This window comes from Equus quagga, chromosome 2 (genome assembly GCF_021613505.1).
Source record: "Equus quagga isolate Etosha38 chromosome 2, UCLA_HA_Equagga_1.0, whole genome shotgun sequence".
Classification (NCBI taxonomy): Eukaryota; Metazoa; Chordata; class Mammalia; order Perissodactyla; family Equidae; genus Equus; species Equus quagga.
The window spans coordinates 150,000,271-150,018,388 of NC_060268.1; the positions used below are offsets into that span (position 1 = coordinate 150,000,271).

General features: G+C 41.1%; 1 protein-coding gene across 4 annotated transcripts in view; it reads left to right on the forward strand.

Annotated features, from left to right (window-relative positions):
- The window catches only part of PLCE1 (phospholipase C epsilon 1), a 299,107-nt gene that overhangs the window by 29,923 nt on the left and 251,066 nt on the right, over window positions 1-18,118 (forward strand). For all 4 annotated transcript variants that reach the window (XM_046653787.1, XM_046653789.1, XM_046653791.1 and 1 more), the window contains exon 2: window positions 6,905-8,450. In XM_046653787.1, the coding sequence (XP_046509743.1) occupies window positions 7,257-8,450 (1,194 nt within the window). In that variant the 5' untranslated portion in view covers window positions 6,905-7,256. The remainder of the gene's footprint in view (window positions 1-6,904; window positions 8,451-18,118) is intronic.

The window sequence follows — 18,118 nt, forward strand, 5'->3', positions numbered from 1 at the left end:
CTCAGGGCTAATCTTCCTCAAAAAAAAAAAAAAGAAGAGACAATATGCTTGTATTTAATATTTTTCTAATTTAATTATTGTTTATGACAGAGGATTTCATCTGGTTTAGGAGCATAAAATTGGAAACATATTAGGAATTAATGAATATGACTTTCCCTTCAATGCAGTTTCTATACAGCTTCCTTGTTATATCACATAGCTGTACTTTTAGATAAGTCATTCAAATATTCTGAGCCTCATCTATAAAATGGGGATGATATAGTACTCACCTGTATTAGTTAGGAAAATGTTTAAATGCAAGTGGCAGAAAAACAAAAATAGTTATGGTTTAAACAAGATAGAATTTTATTTTTCTCTCCCCAAAATCCAGGAAACAGGCCCCCAGGCTTCTATCTTGTTTCTTTGCTATGCAAGGCACGCATTCTCATGTTTACCTCATGGTCTAATATGGCTGCTCCAGATCCAGCCATCATGCTTTCCTTCTTGCCAGCAGAAAGGAGAAAGAGTGGGAAGAGAAGGGCACATGCTCTCTCTTCAAGGACGCTTACCAGAAGTTGCAAACTACTTCAGCTTATATCTTATTATCAGTAACTTAGTCACATGGCCACATCTAGCTGTAAGGGAAGCTGATAAAGGGATGGCCATATGCTTGGCTAAAATTCAGAGGTTCTATTATTATGGAAAGTGCGTACAGATTTTGGGGGGGAAATTAGCAGTCTCTGCCACCCTACTGATACAGTTATCTTAAAGATTAAATGAGATAATGCATACATTGTGCTTAGAAGATGCCTGACATGATACATGCTGAATGAGTATTAGCCTTGTTTGTATAATTAATCATGATAGCAGTCATCCATTCACTCTATTATTTGTTCAAACATATTGAACACCTTCTGTGCTGATACTGTGCCTCCCTCTGTTTAAATCCTCTATTAACCATTAGGAGAAGACTACCATCCAAGATAGCTTGTCCTTTGTTAACAGCTCTAAAAGTTAGGGAATTCTTTATTGGATTAAGCCAAAGCATTCCTCCCCAAGAATTCATTCCTCTTGGCCTTGATCCTACCTTTGGAAACATTATGAAACAACCGTATTTCCTCATCTCAGTTCTTCAAATACATGAAGATTGCTGTTAAACCTCTCGCTTGGTTTTCTTGCTCTAAACAGCCATTTCATTAACTCATTTATCTAAGGCTGGTTTGGCAAACTTTCTGTAAAGAGGCAGATGGTAAATCTTTCTGGCTTTGTGGGCCGTGTGGCTCTATCACAGCTTTTGAACTCTACCATTGTAATGCAAGTGCAGCCATAGACATTACGTAAATGAATGGAGGCGGCTGTATTCCAATAAAATTTTATTTACAAAAGCAGACAGCAGGCCAGATCTGGGCCTCAGGCTGTAGTTTGCCAGCCCCTGATTTAGCCCATGGAAATTCATCAACAAGGTTATTTGTGACTAATATTCCCTTGTCCTGAAGCTGAAAGCTTACTTTATGTCACTCCTAATTGTTCTTGCACCTTGCACTTCTTTTTCTTATCTTGCTACTTTGGCTACAATTTTCAGCACCCCAGCATCTCCATAGCTCTGCTTCCCAGCCAATCATTTCCCTAGACATGTTATCCATCCCAGTTCATCTCGAGCTCGGAAACGCTGCCTTGACGAGTCCCCTCTTGTTCTGCCATATTCTTAGCCCGCATATCCTTTGACCTCCCCCAGGCTGCCCCTTCTTCAGTCTTCCCCACAGACCTGTCCACACTATGAAAAGAAGAATCTCTTTTTCTATCCTTTTCTTCTTCAAACTTGTTAGACTGTGATTTTCGTTCAGTGCTTCAGATTTTCTTCAACCAACAGTCTAAAGCTAACTATAACCCTAATCTAACCCAACTTCCCTCAAAGACAACCTAAGGCTGCCCAAGAGGAGGTAGGTAGAAAATTAACATTTATTGATGGGCCAGGCACTGCTGGCATATAAAGTATGTGTGATTCATCCCGATGTTAGAGATGTGGAAACTGTAACTCAAGATTGATAATTTAATCAGCTCACAGTCATGCAGTGGAAATTCAAGGTGTTGATTGCAGTTATAGAACTGAAATTCCAATTTGAGTGGACCTGGTGAGTGGAGGATATGTGTGCATCTGGCGAAAGTAAGTTCAACACCAAGTCACTGATAGAACAGAGCTGCTGCACTTTGGTTATCCTCTCTCATCAAGACATTTACAAAGCATAGAAGAACAAATATTTGCCCTGAGATTTTGGTTTTCAAAGCGTTTCTTTTACAATCTTATGGAGTAGGTGATTTTATTTCTATTTTACAGGAGAGGAAGTCAAACTCCAAAGTGGTTAAATATTTGCCTGAAGTGCTGGGTCCCAATGTTTGACTGATTCTCTCTGTGAGAGTCCACATTTGCTCTTCTGAAAAGTTTATCCCACCTCTTTCTCTGGCTAAATCCTCCGTGTCTTTCAAAACCCCATTGGATCATCATCTTCTCCAGGAAACTCTCCCTGGCAGTCACCTCCACCTTGTCCCCACCATCTGACGTAGATGCTGCTCCTCTGTGTTAACCCAGATTATAGCTCTATTTGCACTGTATCTTAACCGATGATTTATGCACTTCTAAGGAAATCAAGGGCAAAATCCCTGCCTTATTTAATCTTGCACTCAAAAACTTGTTGAATAAAGCAATGACCTGCGATGACGCCAAATCAGTGCTGCAGGGAGTCAGCGCTCTGTGATGTTGCTCGTTCCTGATTACAGCTGGAGGCAAAACAGAGACCTCAGCCTTCCAGAGACGGACTCAAACAAAAGAGACTCCTCCCAGAAGCCATGAATCTCTGCAGCCCGGGGACATCAGAAATTCAAACCCATGGAGTTCCAGACTAGATAGCAAAGAAAGCAGCATAATCTATGGTGAAGAGCACAGGTTCTAGAGTCAGGCTTCCTGGGTTTGAATCCTGACTCCATCATTTTCCAGCAGTTTGATCTTTGGCAAGTGACAGCTTTTCTATGCTTTGGTTGCTAATCAGTCAAATGTGGATGATGATAGAATTTATCTGTTATTAGTCATCTATTGCTGTGCAACAGATTACCCCAAATTTTAGTGCCTCAAAACAATATACATTTGTTATGTCACACTGTTTGCGTGTCAGGAATTTGGAAGAGGCTAAGCTGAGTGTTTCTGGCTCAGGGTCACTCATGAGGTTGCAGTCAAGATGTAGACTGGCTGCAGTCATCTGAAGCCTTGACTGCGGTTGGAGGATCCCCTTCCAAGATGGCTCACTCACGTGGCTGTTGACAGGAGACCTCAGTTCTTGGCACAGGGAACTCTCCTTACAACATGGCAGCTGACTTCTTCCAGAGGACGAGCAGGGAGGAATCCCCAATGACTTTATGACCTATTCTCAGAAGTCATACAGTTACTTTCACCACATTCTATAAGTTAGAAGGAAGTTGCTAAGTACAGACCACTTTCAAGGGAGGAGAATTAAGCTCCACCTTTGGAAGGGAGGAATATCAAAGAATTTGTGGACGTATTTTAAAACCATCACGCTATCCTGTAGAGATTAATGAGCATTACATGAGATAACAATTGCAAAGTGCCTAGAAAAGGACATAGGCACCAAAAATGTTTTCCTCCTCCCCTCCCTTGAATTACCTTCTTCATAAGTGATAATGGTCGAATTAGCTGTCAGTCTGAAGGCTTTGGTTTAAAGAAATTCTCTAAAAAATAGAGTAAAGATATTGAAACCAATTTAGTGCCATAAGCCATTAAAGTTATCTATAGTTCTGTTTTTTATTATTTTGTTATTTTTTTTATTGCAGTAACATTGGTTTATAACATTATGTAAATTTCAGGTGTGCATCATTATATTTCGACTTCTCTATAGACTATATGGTGTTCACCACCAAAGGTCTAGTTGCCACACATCATCATACAAGTGTGTCCCTTTATCACTTTCACCCTCCCCCTACCCCCTTCCCTCCTGGTAACCACCAGTCTATTCTCTGTATGCATGTCTCTAGTTGTTGTTGTTTTATCTTCCACATATGAGTGAAATCATATAGTATTTGGCTTTCTCCATCTGAATTATTTCACTTCACGTAATAACCTCTAGGTCCATCCATGTTGTCACAAAAGGCAAGATTTCATCTTTTTTTTATGACAGGGTAGCTTTCCATTGTATATATATATACTGCATCTTCCTTATCCATTCATCCATTGATGGACACTTAGGTTGTTTCCAAGTCTTAGCTATCGTGAATAATGCTGCAATGAACATAGGGGTGCATGTATCTTTTTGAGTTACTGTTTTCATGTTCTTTGGATAAATACCCAAAAGTGGAATAGCTGGATCATATGGTCGTTCTATTTTTAATATTTTGAGGAATCGCTATACTGTTTTCCATAGTGGCTGCATCAGTTAACATTCCCACCAGCAGTGTACGAGGGTTCCCTTCTCTCCACATCCTCTCCAACACTTATTTCTTCTCTCTTTAATAATAGTCATGCTGAGGTGTGTGAGGTGGTATCTCATCGTGGTTTTGATTTGCATTTCCCTCATAATTAGTGATGTTGAACATCTTTTCATGTGCCTGTTGGCTATCTGTATATCTTCTTTGGAAAAACATCTGTTCGGATCTTATGCCTGTTTTTTAATTGGTCTGTATAGTTCTTGACATAAAAACCTGTTCATGTTTTGAATTTTAAAAAGCAAGTATAGAACAGCATGTACAATATGATCTGGTATTTGTGTAATTATGTACATATAACTCTCTCTGTATATTGAGGCATAGGGAGCATTCCAGAAAGAGATTCCTTAAAGTATTAGTAGTGATTATCTCTGGGTGGTAGCATTTATGTTAAGTTTAAAAAAAATTTTTTGTCATTTGTATTTTTCTGCATTGTTTGAATTGTTTTAGAGTGAGCATGTGTCTACAAAAATAATAGAGGCATTTTCCAAAGAAAATAAAATGAAACCAAGTTGGAAGGTGTACATGAAAGGTAGAAAGGGTCAGGATGTTGAACCAGGACATTGCTGCTCTGTGTGGGCTGGTTTATTCCCTGCAAAGTCCCTGCTTGATAGGGTGTCCTCTGATCCTTCAAGGTAGTTATGAAAACCTGCATGTGCTGGAAGCAGGTAAGAATTTGTGGTTGTGCTTGAGGGGACGTATACGTAAGGGAAGAAAGGGTAATTGATGACTCTTTGGGGAAAGTGGAAAAGGGAGAAGCAAAGGGGAGAGAAATATCTGTGTGGCAGAGGGCAAGGACAGGGCAAATCTGGTGTTGACAGCAGAGCGTAAATGCTCATCAGTTGCCTTTGGAAGAACATCTTTGCCTACAAAGGAATCGTATGCTTATGATGGGCACCCTATGAGCCCACAGTACCTTGTATATGCTTTATAATTGCACTTGCCACATCAGTTTGAAGTTGGTTCAGTTCCTTCTCTCTCTCAATAGTCTTGCAAGCAGGAACTGGCTATCTATCGAGCCCATTACACAGTTCCCAACATAGAGCAGGGTTCAATAATTTAGAGAATAAGGACAGGCTAAATTATTTTTTTAAATAGTGCCACTCATAAATTGAAAATTTTTATACCTACTGATATTCAGCTGAATAATTTCTTATTTGAATTAAACAGAGGGAGTTAAAAATTTTTATATTTTATGAGAAAAAACTAGAAATGCTGCCTAAAGATGCAGTTTAAATCTACCATTTCTTTCCCATTTTTCACATCTATTCTTTGTTCACCTTTTCCTCTTTTTCTGCCTTCTTTTTTATTAATGGAAATTTCTTTATGATTCTAATTTCTTGACTTATTACCTATATCTCTTTTTAAAGTGTTTGCCTTGGGGTTTATAGTATATACACCTTTAACTTATGACTGCCTGCCTTTAATAAATGCTATACCAATTCATTTAGAAAATAATCCTATAACAATATTCTTCCATTTCCCCTTTCTGACCTTTGTCTCTTGGTGTCATACATTTTACTTCTGCATTTGTTAGAAACCCCGCAATACACTGTTATTATTTTTGCTTTAAATGGTCAATTATCTTAAATGATTTAAAAAGTAAGAAAAAAATATATTCACCCACGTGTTTAACATTTTCTATACCCTTTTATTCCTTTGCGTGGATCCGGATTTCTACCTGGTGTCATTTTCCTTCTGCCTAAAGGACTGCCTTTACCATATCTTATATGCAAGTTTACTAGTGATGCGTTCTTTCAGCTTTCATGTGTCTGAAAAGTCTTTATTTCATTTTTGTTTTCAGAAGATATTTTTGCTGGGCATAGAATTCTAAGTTGGAAGTATTTTTGCCTTTAGTACTTTGAAGATTTACCCCACTCTCTTCTGACTTGTGTTGTTTCTCATGAGAAGCCTGCTATCATCCTTATCTTTGCTCCTCTCTGCTTAATGTGTCTTCTTTCTCCAGCTTCCTTGGCCTCATTAAACTCTCAAACTTCTCTCTTTAAATCAGGCACAGCCTTGGGTTCTACCTGAATTCCTCTTCCCTCTTCTGTAGCCTAGAAACTCTCAAGCTGGAAGCTAGGGCGTTTGTTGAGTTCGCTTCATTTGGTTTTTTTTCTTCCTTCAGGGGTCACTGTTTTGTGTTGCCTGTTGTTCAGTATCTGGAAAGCATTATTTCATTTTTTTTCTGCTTTTTTTTCCAGTTGTTTAAGGCAGGAGGATAAGTCTGTTCCCTGTTAGTCCGTTTTGGCTAGAAGCACAACTTCTGAAATATGAAATCGGGGAAATAAGTAACTTAAGACATTAAAACTAACTTCTGATTGCAAAACTCCTTCCTCAAAATTGGTTCATATTTTGCATTAGCTTAGAATTATGATTTCATTTAAAAAAATTTGTTTAATGCCACAGTGTTTGACATTATCCCTTTTTCTTTCAGGAAACATTCAAACTGGATTTTTAAATCATTGTAAGTCAGCGATGGATCAGAAGGTGCAGAATGCCATCCCGAATAAAAGTCTTTGAAAGAATTGCTTCAAATAACAGGGGAAAGAAAATTGATCTACCATCTTAAAACCCTAATCTAGAAAAACATATTGCTCATGATAGGAAGTTGTAACTGGGGAAATTTATTTGGCTGTTAAGGTACCTGAATGAAAGAAATTGTCACTCTTTCTCAGAAGACTTGTATATCTGAGATTATTTTAATAATCAGTCGTTTTATGAAAATCTTGACATGATCACCAGGAAAGAGAAACAGAGCAGTAGCTAAAACCTGTGTGTTGGTCAAGATGACTTCTGAAGAAATGGCAGCTTCTGTTCTCATACCTGTGACTCAGAGAAAAGTGATATCTGTTCAAGGGGCTGTTGATGAAAGTAGTGAAAAGGTCTCAGACATCAGTGTTCCAAAAGTGCATACTATCAGACAGAGTGGGCCAACTTCTCATGCCATCTCACAACTGAACACACTTAAAGAAGAATCTTCTGGAAGCAACTTGCCCAAGATTTTCTCCATAGCAAGGGAGAAAATAATGAGTGACGAGAACAGTAATGAAAAGTGCTGGGAGAAAACCATGCCAGATTCTGTGAAAAACCTTAACATTAACTGTAACAACATATTGAAAAACCTTCCTCAGAGCCAGTTTTATGAAACATGTGATTCTGTCACAGAGGAAGGCCTGTGTATGGAAACTGGAATCCCTTCTTCACTGGAAAGAAAGGTGTTCCCTGGAATTCAACTGGAAATAGACGGACCTCCCAAGGACGTTAGTCCCTTAGGAAATCAATCAGCGATCATGGATACCAGCAGGGCACGCTCTGACAGCAACATGGCGGTATTTCACTTTCACTATGAAGTTGACAGAGGAATGTCAGACACTTTCTGTACCCTGTCAGATAACTTGATTTTGGATGATTGTGGAAACTGTGTACCGCTGTCTGGTGTTGGTGGAGAGCAAAAGAAAAATTACATGGCATATACTTGTAAACTGATGGAATTGGCAAAAAACTGTGATAATAAGAATGGACAGCTGCAGTGTGATCATTGTGACACCTTGAATGACAAATACTTGTGCTTTGAAGGTTCTTGCCAGAAGGCCAATGTGGTATGTTCAAGCGACAGCTTTTGCAAGGAGAATTTTACTGACAGTCCTCCTGCGAAGACCTTTCTGAGCCATTTGGAAGACTTCCCTGATAATTGTGAAGATGTAGAAGAAGATTTTTTCAAAAGCAAAAAGGAGCGATCCACTTTGCTGGTGAGGAGATTTTGTAAAAATGACAGGGAAGTTAAGAAATCTGTGTACACTGGGACAAGGGCAATTGTGAGAACTCTGCCTTCTGGTCACATTGGGCTGGGAGCTTGGAGTTACATTGATCAGAAGAGAAATGGTCTCTTGTTGCCCTGTGGGAGAGTAATGGAACGGCTGTCAACAGTGGTGACTGGGCAAGATGGGAGCCGGTGTCTGTCAGAAGCCCAGTGGTATCCGGTAAGAGTTAAAGTCTCTTTTGATAATTTCTTTCAACTTGATCTTTTAAAATCCAAATTTCCATTGTCTTAATTCATGGAAAATTTTACGTTCTGTGAAATTATGATTCTTAGGGGAAGTATTTGTAGTTATTGGAATCTGGTAGACCTAACAGATTCTCCAATTGATAGCCGTCAAGATTGAGATAAGTCTGCAATATAATAACAAAAGACACATACTATGTCATCAGGAGTGGGGAAACTAGGGAGATTGCGTGGTTACTCCATGTGGGATTACAAGAAAGAGACTCTTGGCAGTGGGAAAATGGCTCCGTCAGCTGATTATCTAGTGTCCTTTGGGGATACACGCCTCTGTCCTCTTCTACCGTGTAGCTTATCCTTGTTTTTAGGTTGTAAGGCCTAAAGGAACTTAAATCTGGTTTCCTCCGTTTTTCACTCAGTGCTCCCAGTTTCTTTCCTCTTAACGTTTTTTGTGTCATGGACACAATTTGATGAAGCCTGTGGACTCAGAAGAGTGCTTTAAAGTGCATCAAATGAAATACAAAGCATTATAAAGGACACGGATTATGTGGATGTATGTTTATCAAGATATTTTTTTGAAATTGTCATTAAGAAGGCAGGTGCTTCTTTATTAACACACTAGCTAATAGCATCCAACAACGTGATAACTACAGTAATTTCTAAGTAGTGATCAATGTAAGGAGGGAATGGTTTGCCTGGGACTTTCCCAGTTTTAGCACTACAAGTCCCGTGTCCTTGGACACCCCTCAGTCCTGGGCAAACCTATGGGCACTATGTCATCCTAAATATAAATACTATTTTAGGGTCTCTGCCATGACTGTAATATATAGAAATGTCTGTTGCCCCATTAATAATTGAAGGAAATGCTAAATTTCTGTTTGAGATTAATAAAAATATTTTTTTTAATCTAAGTTTCTGGGCTCTCTGAATTCTATCCATGGTCCCCCCTCTTTAAGTTAAGAGTCCTCCTCTAGAGATGCTCACTATCGGGCTGCCCCATCTTCGACCTGATCCTTGCATCTGAAGCCAGCACCATGTATACTCTTGGCTTTTTCTTCTCCTGTCTAATAGCCCTGCTTCCTTCAACTGTGCTTGATGGGGAACTGTTTCTGAAACTCTCATATTCTGGTTTTTCACAATTCCTTGAAACCTGGCCCTATAAATAAACTCCCAAGCTAGAAAAACATCCTTTTTATTGAAATGTAGCTAGTATATTTTTACTTTCCTCATCATCAATCATGGTAGCTATAATTTACTGAGCATTTTACATGTGCCAAGCATTGGGCGAAATAATTTACGTTCTTGATTTCGTGCAGGCACCTCAACTACCCTCTGATATTGGTTTGATTATTAACCCCGTTGTATTGCTTAGAAAACGGAATGTCAGGGAAGTCATGTAATTTGTCCAGGGTTGCTTAGAAGTGGTATAACTAGGATTGTAATCCAGGCAGCCCACACTCTTAGTTTCTTAAGATCCACAAAGAAATAAATTTTAGGGTAAGCTTTTAAAGGAACCGAAGAATTCTGTTCATCTCAGCATCTGTTGATTGAGTAGCCTCACTCCTTGATGCATGTGGCATCTCAGACATGGCCGTGGTCAGTAAGATGGTTCTAACCCTGGTTACATGTTAGGATTACAGTGTCCACCTCCCACCCCAGACCCTCTGAATCAGAATGGCTAGGGTAGGGCACAGCATGGATATTTTTTTCAAGGTTGCCCTGGTGATTCTATGATTCTGTAGAGTTGACCACACTGACTGGGAGCTTAAACTGAGCTCTTTGCTTTGTGGTCAGGACATCTTGGGACTGTTCGCTCTGTCCCAAAGACTTTGATGCTGTTTGGGCTCTCAGGAGTGTCAAGGCTGACCTGGGAGCCTGCCTGAAAAGTGAGCCTGCCCGCCCTTCCCTCTGTACATTTGACCGACCATTCACCCCAGCAGTGTCACGGATTTGTTTTTGAATCTTTACCTGATCCCTCATGAAACCTGAGTCAGGAGGCAGTGTCAGCCACCCAGCTGCTCCCCAGCTCTTCAGACTGAATTTTATCCAGCAGGGAGAAAGGTGTTCATCACAGGCACGAGTGTCCTGCCTGCACTATGATGACTCATCTATGACTTTCCCCCACCACAGCAACACATCATCCCACTTAAAAGTGCAGTGATTTTTAAACTCATGTACACTTGAAATGGAAGATTAAGAACACAACAGAGATTTAAATATAGCAAAGTGAATGGAAGTAGATTGCTTGAGAACAATTATTATAGTTCCCCACACACTTATACAGGCATGAGGGTCATGAATCTGGAGTAAATTTCAGAAGAATTTATGGCATACCTGTGCTCATTCTTCCTGTTTCTGGAACCTTGCTCTTCTTCTGAGAATGTTCACAGGTTCCTGGCTCAAACCTGCCCCTTTTAGTCAGAGGCCCAGGATGGGGAATTTCCAATGAAAAGAACTGAAAAGATCATGCAAATCATTTCCTCCCTGCTTCCTATTCTCTGTAGCCTGGGAGGAGTTGTCACACCACTGTCACAGTGAGCTCAGGAACTTCTCTCTCCTCTGTTGTGACTGGGTTTCCAGGAGCATTTTTATTAACCCGTAAATGAAGCTGGGGGGTGGGCTGACCATCCTCCTGTCCTTTCTTAACAGAGCTTTCTGAAAGGGAGAGTCCTTTTTGAACATTTAAACCATACTATGGCAGGAATGAATCAGTATTTTCTAAAGTATGGTCTTCTGTCTATATCTTGTTTTTTTTTTTTTTTTGAGGAAGATTGCCCAGAGCTAACATCTACCACCAATCCTTCTCTTTTTGCTGAGGAAGACTGGCCCTGAGCTAACATTCATGCCCATCTTCCTCTACTTTATATGTGGGACGCCTACTACAGCATGGCTTGACAAGGAGTGCATAGGTGCGCACCCGGGATCCGAACCGGCGAACCCTGGGCCACCAAAGTGGAACATGCACAGTTAACTGCTGAGCCACCGGGCCGGCCCCTGTATCTTGTTTTTTAGTTTAGACTCTGCTGGAAATCATTCTCAAAAGTTGCACAGATGAATTATAGCCACTTCGCCCCAGCTCCTATAAATTGCTCCCTTCACCTAAAAAAGGCAGACCCTAATGCTATGCTCCTGGTCCTATTTTCTGATTATTCCACGTGTCCATCCTGGTTCCCCAGTCAGGTTGTAAATTTGTTAAGGGCAAGAAATGGCCCTAGCTTTTTTCTGCTCTCCATAATGCAAGCATAAGGCTAAGTATATAGAAAACAGGACAATGTCATGCTTAGAAACATGGTGTGTGGAGTCAGTAGGCCTGAACTGAAAATGACTCAGGCAATTTGTTTAATGTCTTTGTCCCCAATTACCTTATGTGTAAACTGAGAAATGCCACTATAAAGTCATCAGCATCGTGCCTGGCGGGAGTGAGTGCCGCTCTTTTCCCTCTGGCGGTTTATTGCATGCTTTGTTGTGAACATGGCCCCATCTCCTCCTTCTCTTTGGTAGCTGCTCACACAGGGACGTTTCCGGTGGTATGAGTTCGAGTGTATGTCCTTCAATCTATGATGTGGTAGCTTGAACAATCCTTCCCACGCGTTTAAAGTATGTCTTATTTGTCCATTTAGTTCCTTTGCCTCACATGAAAAATTTTTTTCTTGTATCCCTTCATCAAAACGCCCCAGTTAATTTATATTTGCATAGCTGGGCAGAGGAGAATGGATTTGCATGGGAGACATTAATGAGGATTAATGTTTGTTGACTGACTAACCATCTTGGTATCCTCCTCCCTCTGCTTGTGAAGAATTAAAACCCTACTCCTTACCCAGTTACAGCCACCCTCCCTCTCTCCTGCTTTCGACAGCATATTTTGGCTAAAGTCTCCAGGTTAGAAGTTGGTTACGGGTGTTTTTCCTTTCAAAAAATTCTCTTCCTGCCTAAATTTTGGGGAGTTTAGGTCCCTAGAGTTATCCTGAATATGAAGTACAAGAAGTTCCTGCCTCTGCTGGCATCATTCACGTAACCTGAGTTCCGCGTGCCCCGAGTGATGGAACGTGGAGAAAGTGAGGGTGACTGGGGCAGACAGTCCGCCAGCTCCTGTATTATCGTTTCATTTATTTCCCTGCCTTGAATCCACGAGAGGATTTACCGTACAAGAATATGTACAGCAAAATAGAAAAAATGAAGTTTTATTTTTTTTAAAAATCAGACTAGAAAAACTGTAAATTTAAAAGGAAAGTCAAAACCAGCTTCTATGTTGCTAGCTCCTTTCTTCCTCTAAAATGTGTCTTTCTTCACATTTATTCTACTTTCTAGCAGAGAAAGTTAAACTTGAGAGGCAATGAAAATTTTTTGTGTTTAGCATAAATATCTTTGTCAGTATGTATGTCCTTGATTCTAAATTTTCTGTGTTAAATGCTAAGGGACCGACCGATAATAAATTCATCTTCTAAGTTGTAACTTTTATGGATGATCAGATATCCACTGAGCCCTGCTGTCCAGTGTTGTGACTGATGGCTGTTGAAATAGCAACGTGTCTTGTTTTCTTGTCTGGAAATTTGGTCTCCCTGCACCTTGGGTACAATTTGGACCTTGTAATAATTAAAATTTCACAGGGTGTGCAGGCTAAGCTGAAAGCTTGTGCTTGGTGACATGCCAGGACTCCTCTTCCATTACTAAGGGTATGTCAGGTTCATGACATGGGTATAGGACGATGCTGGCCCCTTCCTGCTGAGCACAGTGAAAGGGAATCCAGCTCCCACAGTAAACTCCTGTGCGGCTTAGTCACGTCCAGCGCATCAGTGGAAAATGTGACGGGCTGTCAGAGGCCAGCTCTGTGATGATTGGATGACTTTCCCTTCTAAGCTGCATTGAGGCAGTTTACGATAAATTTACTTCCACATCTCTGTAGTTACACCAGCTCTTTGGCTAGGATTTGGCAAAAAATGGAATGAAGAACACTGACCCTGGACTCTAGTTTAAAGTGAATGTATTCATGGCCACTGTTTTGCTCATGGTAGCCTTGGGACAGTGTGAGCATTAGAGTTTTTTTGTTTAATCCTTTTCCCCAGATGTCCTGCATAGCAGCTGGAGAGGCCCCATCCCCGGAAATGGGCCCTGGTTAGACTGTGACCTGAAAAGAATCAAAACCTGTGGGCAAGGATGAGTCCATCGGGTGGAGCTCTGATCTGATCCACACGCTGCAGTTTTACACAGTAGGCACTCAGGCTGCCCATAGAATGACTTCCCCACGATCATAAGCGATAGGAGTGTCCCTCTCCCCTTGATCCCCTCCCTGGGTGCTGATTCAAATACAGCAGTACCCCTGCGGTTGGTAGGCCTCCTAGAGTGGTGCAGAGGTTTCTCTCCTGGTGACCAAATGATTCCGCATTCAAGGACTGAAGCATCATCGGGGGTGAGAGGTGACCATCCCCCAACCCCTCCATGACTAGAATAACTTGTGGCTCAGACAGAGCCCTCCCTGAAAAGCTGTTCTCGGACAATAGTGCTGGGGTCATTTTCTGGCCCTGAAGAGCCCCATGACGCCAAAATGGTGCCAGTGGTTCTTTGTTCTAGCGGCTGGCCTGGACACATTCAGAGCCTCAGATTAAATGTGGGTCCTGCGGAGTTCAGCATCCCAACCCCTAACCCCAACACTTGGCCCTTGAGCCCCAGCCCCTTCCGTCTGGTTTAGGCCATCACCCCTCAAGCCCTTCGGAGAGAGCTTAGCAGAAAACCACCTCAGCCTTCAGCAACACGAAGACACGATCCTCTTTCAAGTGTGAGGAGAGCCCATACTTTGAAACCCAATAGCAGGTCTCCTTAGAGGGCAAGAGAAATGCTTTGATTTCTTCTTTTTTTTAACAGCTTTATTGAGATATCATTCACGTACCATACAGTTCACCTATTTGAAGTATGTAATTTATTGGTTTGGGTATGTTCACAGATATGTGCAACCGTCACCATAATTTTAGAACATTTTCATCACCTCAAAAAGAAACCCCATACCCTTTAGGTATCACCCTCCGTTCCCCCAGCCCTTCCTCCTCCCCCAGCCCTAAGCATCCACTGATCTACTTTCTGTGTCTATAGATTTCCCTGTTCTGGACTTTATATGAATGAACTCACATAGTATGTGGTCCTTTTGACTGGCTTCTTTCACTTAGCATAATATTTTCAAGGTTTGAGGTTCATCTCTGTTGTAGCATGTATTGGTACTTTGTTACTTTTTACTGCTGAATAATATTCCATTGTATGAATATACCACATTTTGTTTATCCATTCATCATTTGTTGGGCATTGGGTTGTTTCTACTTTTTGGCTATTATGCATAATGCTACTATGAATATCCATCTGCAAGTTTTTGTGTGGACATGTGTTTTCATTTCTTTGGGGTATATATCTAGGAATGGAATTGCTGGGTCATATGATTGTGTTTAACCTTTTGAGGAACTGCCAGACTGTTTTCCAAAGCAGCTGGACCATTTTACATTCCCACCAGTGGTGTGTGACGGGCTGCAATTTCTCCACATTCTGACCAACATTTCCTAGTGTCCATCTTTTCGCTTATAATCATCCTAGTGGGTATGAAGTGATATCATATTGTATTGTATTTTCCTGATGGCTAATGATATTGAACGTCTTTTCAACTTATTGGCCATTTGTATATCTTTGGAGAAATGCCTATTCAAATCCTTTGCTCATATTTTAATTAAGTTTTTTTATTATTGGGTTCTTTATATACTTGGCATGTAAGTCCATTATCAGATGTATGATTTGCAATATCTAGGTGTAGGTATAATGGATGACAGTCAAGAGAATGGCAAATAAGGTTTACAATTTTAATGCACAGGGAAACTTGTTAAACATTTTCTTTGGATATTGATCTCATTCTAAGTCTTTCTCACACTAACCCACCGGAAACAACTTTCAAGTAAAATTTTTTGTCTTCGTTCTCCCCTACGTTTACTCCAAAATCCAATCGGCATAGTTTCTCCCTCCTCTTCTGCCTAAACTTTTTATTATGTAAGTTGTTTTTCTTATTATCCAAATTCTGCATTCCAGAATCTGGTTGGGAACCAGATTGTCATCTGAAAATTTGTGCATCACAAAAAGGCATCCGAGGCAGTGATGATTGAGGTCAGCACTTCACATTAAGGTACTCCATTATCCACAAGTGTGGGCAGGGCCAGGCCTAGGGTGAGACATTGAGGTACCTAAGGTAGAGAATTTAAGGAGGCACTCACTCTCAGAATCTCGCAGGGGCCAATCCTCTACTTGTTAGTGAGTGCCTCCTTAAATTTTGAGCCCTAGGCACCTCACTTGTCTCACCCTAGTCCCAGCCCTGGGTATGACAGTCTAAGAGATAATCTATGGTTTAGAAATGCATATCATCTTCCCAGTTCAGGAATGACATTGACTAAACCCCATATACCTTAATACCTCAGATATTCTTAAGATGTAAGCTAAGAATGTTTCCTCATTTTTAAAGGGTTAAAAAAGTCAAAAGAAGTAGAATGTTTCATGACATGTGAAAATTATATGAAATTCAAATTTCACTGTTCACAAGTGACGATTACTGGAACACAACCACAGTCATTCCTTTGTGTATTTTCTGTAGCTCCTTTCTCCCTGTTTAACAGCAGAGTCGAGTGGCTGCAATCAAGACTGTGTGACCTGTAGAAACTGAAATATTTCTTGTCTGGTCCTTTACTGCAAAAGTTTGTCTACTCCTGGCTTAGAACACCCCTCTCTACCTGGCTAATTCCTACTTATCTTTCAGTCCTGAACTTGGATTTCATGTCCTCTCCATGGTCTTCCCTGCCAGCCCCTTCTCCCACCATGGACCCCAGCCCAGATTTTCTGACAGTCAGTGTTCAATACATACTTCTTGAATGACTGTCTGTATTATAAATAAAGAAAAGCATTTTCCACCTGCTCCTGATGTCTCCTTCTCTCCTTCCCCAGACCCAGCGCAGACTTGTTAGCTGTCCTCCCCATGACCCTCAGAGCTTGGAACCAATTTCTTTGTGCAATACCTAGGACAGGATCAGAATTTTCCATTGACATTCAAAAGGGTCTTTTTCTGTCCTGTGAATCCAGAAATCCATGCTTTTCACCTCCAAAGACTTGGCCTTGAGGACAAAGAAGGGACATATTTGGACCTCCTTGTCCCTGGCCCCACGTTTCAACTGGCTGTAAAAACCCTTGGGAAAGTTTCCAAACGTTTTGTGTTTATAAGGGGGCACCTGAGACTGGTGTGATCTGCAGTGGGCCAGCAAGGAAAGAAAGCCACCTCCTCTCAAGACCCTGGAGCTCTATCCCTGCCCTTTAGAACCCAATCCTTACAGGTAGGGATTTCCGCCATGGACCATAGGGAATCCAGCTTCTCTTTCTCACTGGTGGTCAGGGATGGGGTTGGTGGTAAAATGGATGGGATGGCATGCTGTGTTTGTTGGTTGGAGAGATCATTCTTGGAGTTTGGAATGTGTTGGGCCAGTTCCTTCAAACCATCTGACCCACAATACCCTCCATAATAGACTTGAGGCAGCACTCCACTCCCCCCGCCAAAAAAAAACATCCATTACCAGTTACTGCTTTGCCATTAACTGGTTGTGTGACCTTAAGCAAGCCACTTTAAGGTCTGGGATTTTAGTGCCTTTGGGTGTAAAAGAAAATGAGCGCAGATGTATTCATTGCCTGCTGTGTGTCAGACACTGTGTATATAATTTGCATATATTAACTTGACGAGTTGTAAGTTGCACGTTTCCTCTTAACTCTTAAAGCCCAGCAGTCTATGACTTCCTGATTTAAGTCCTGACCCTGGATTTTGGGTTGAGTGAATATTCTACCTCCCTCAGCAGTGCCTGCTGGAGGTTTGATTGGGGGAGAACCTTGTCACTCCTCCAGCACGTGGAGAGATGCTCCTTCATCATTGGCTAAGCCCTGAAATGCCTGCAGCAGTAAAACGGCAAGCACTTACTGAACTCCTATTGTGTGCCACGCGTTGAGCTTCCCAGACGTCTTTTCCCTCCTTTCATTCTCACAGCAGCTGTCTATGAGGTCGATGCTGTGAACACCCCCATTTCTTGCTCATTAATCAGTAACATGACCAAGGTCACACAGTGTCAGGACTCGAACCCAGGTCTGGCTTCCCCCAAAGCCCAGGCTTATAGCCACTCCTCAGAAGTTCCTCTGGAAGATTCTGATGTAACTCACCCCTATAACTTGGCAGAGGTTCTGTTCTCTTATTAAATGTGCAAATGTTGAGCTGGATGAGTCCTGGAGCTGTTTCTGCCTTCAAATGGGAGCTGGGTGTGACCTTTGGATGAAATGGGAGACATGGGGAACAATACCAATTTTTAATGTGAGGGGTGTGTTGGCTATTGAAATAGCTAAGATTTATTTTTATGACTCAGCCTGCTAGGGGGAGGAAACCAAGCCCGAAGGTTTGAATTTTTTACTGAATTGCTGTAATTTAGAAGTACGTTTTAAAAGTTTTATAAGTAAGTAAGCAAGAACAAAGTCCAAAGCAAACTGCACATCTGACTCAGAATCTATAGCTTATTCATGATCATGCTGAAATGACCAAAACGAGCGGGAACATAATTTAGTATTTTTCCATTTTAATTTAAAGTTTTCTGTGATCTTCAAGGG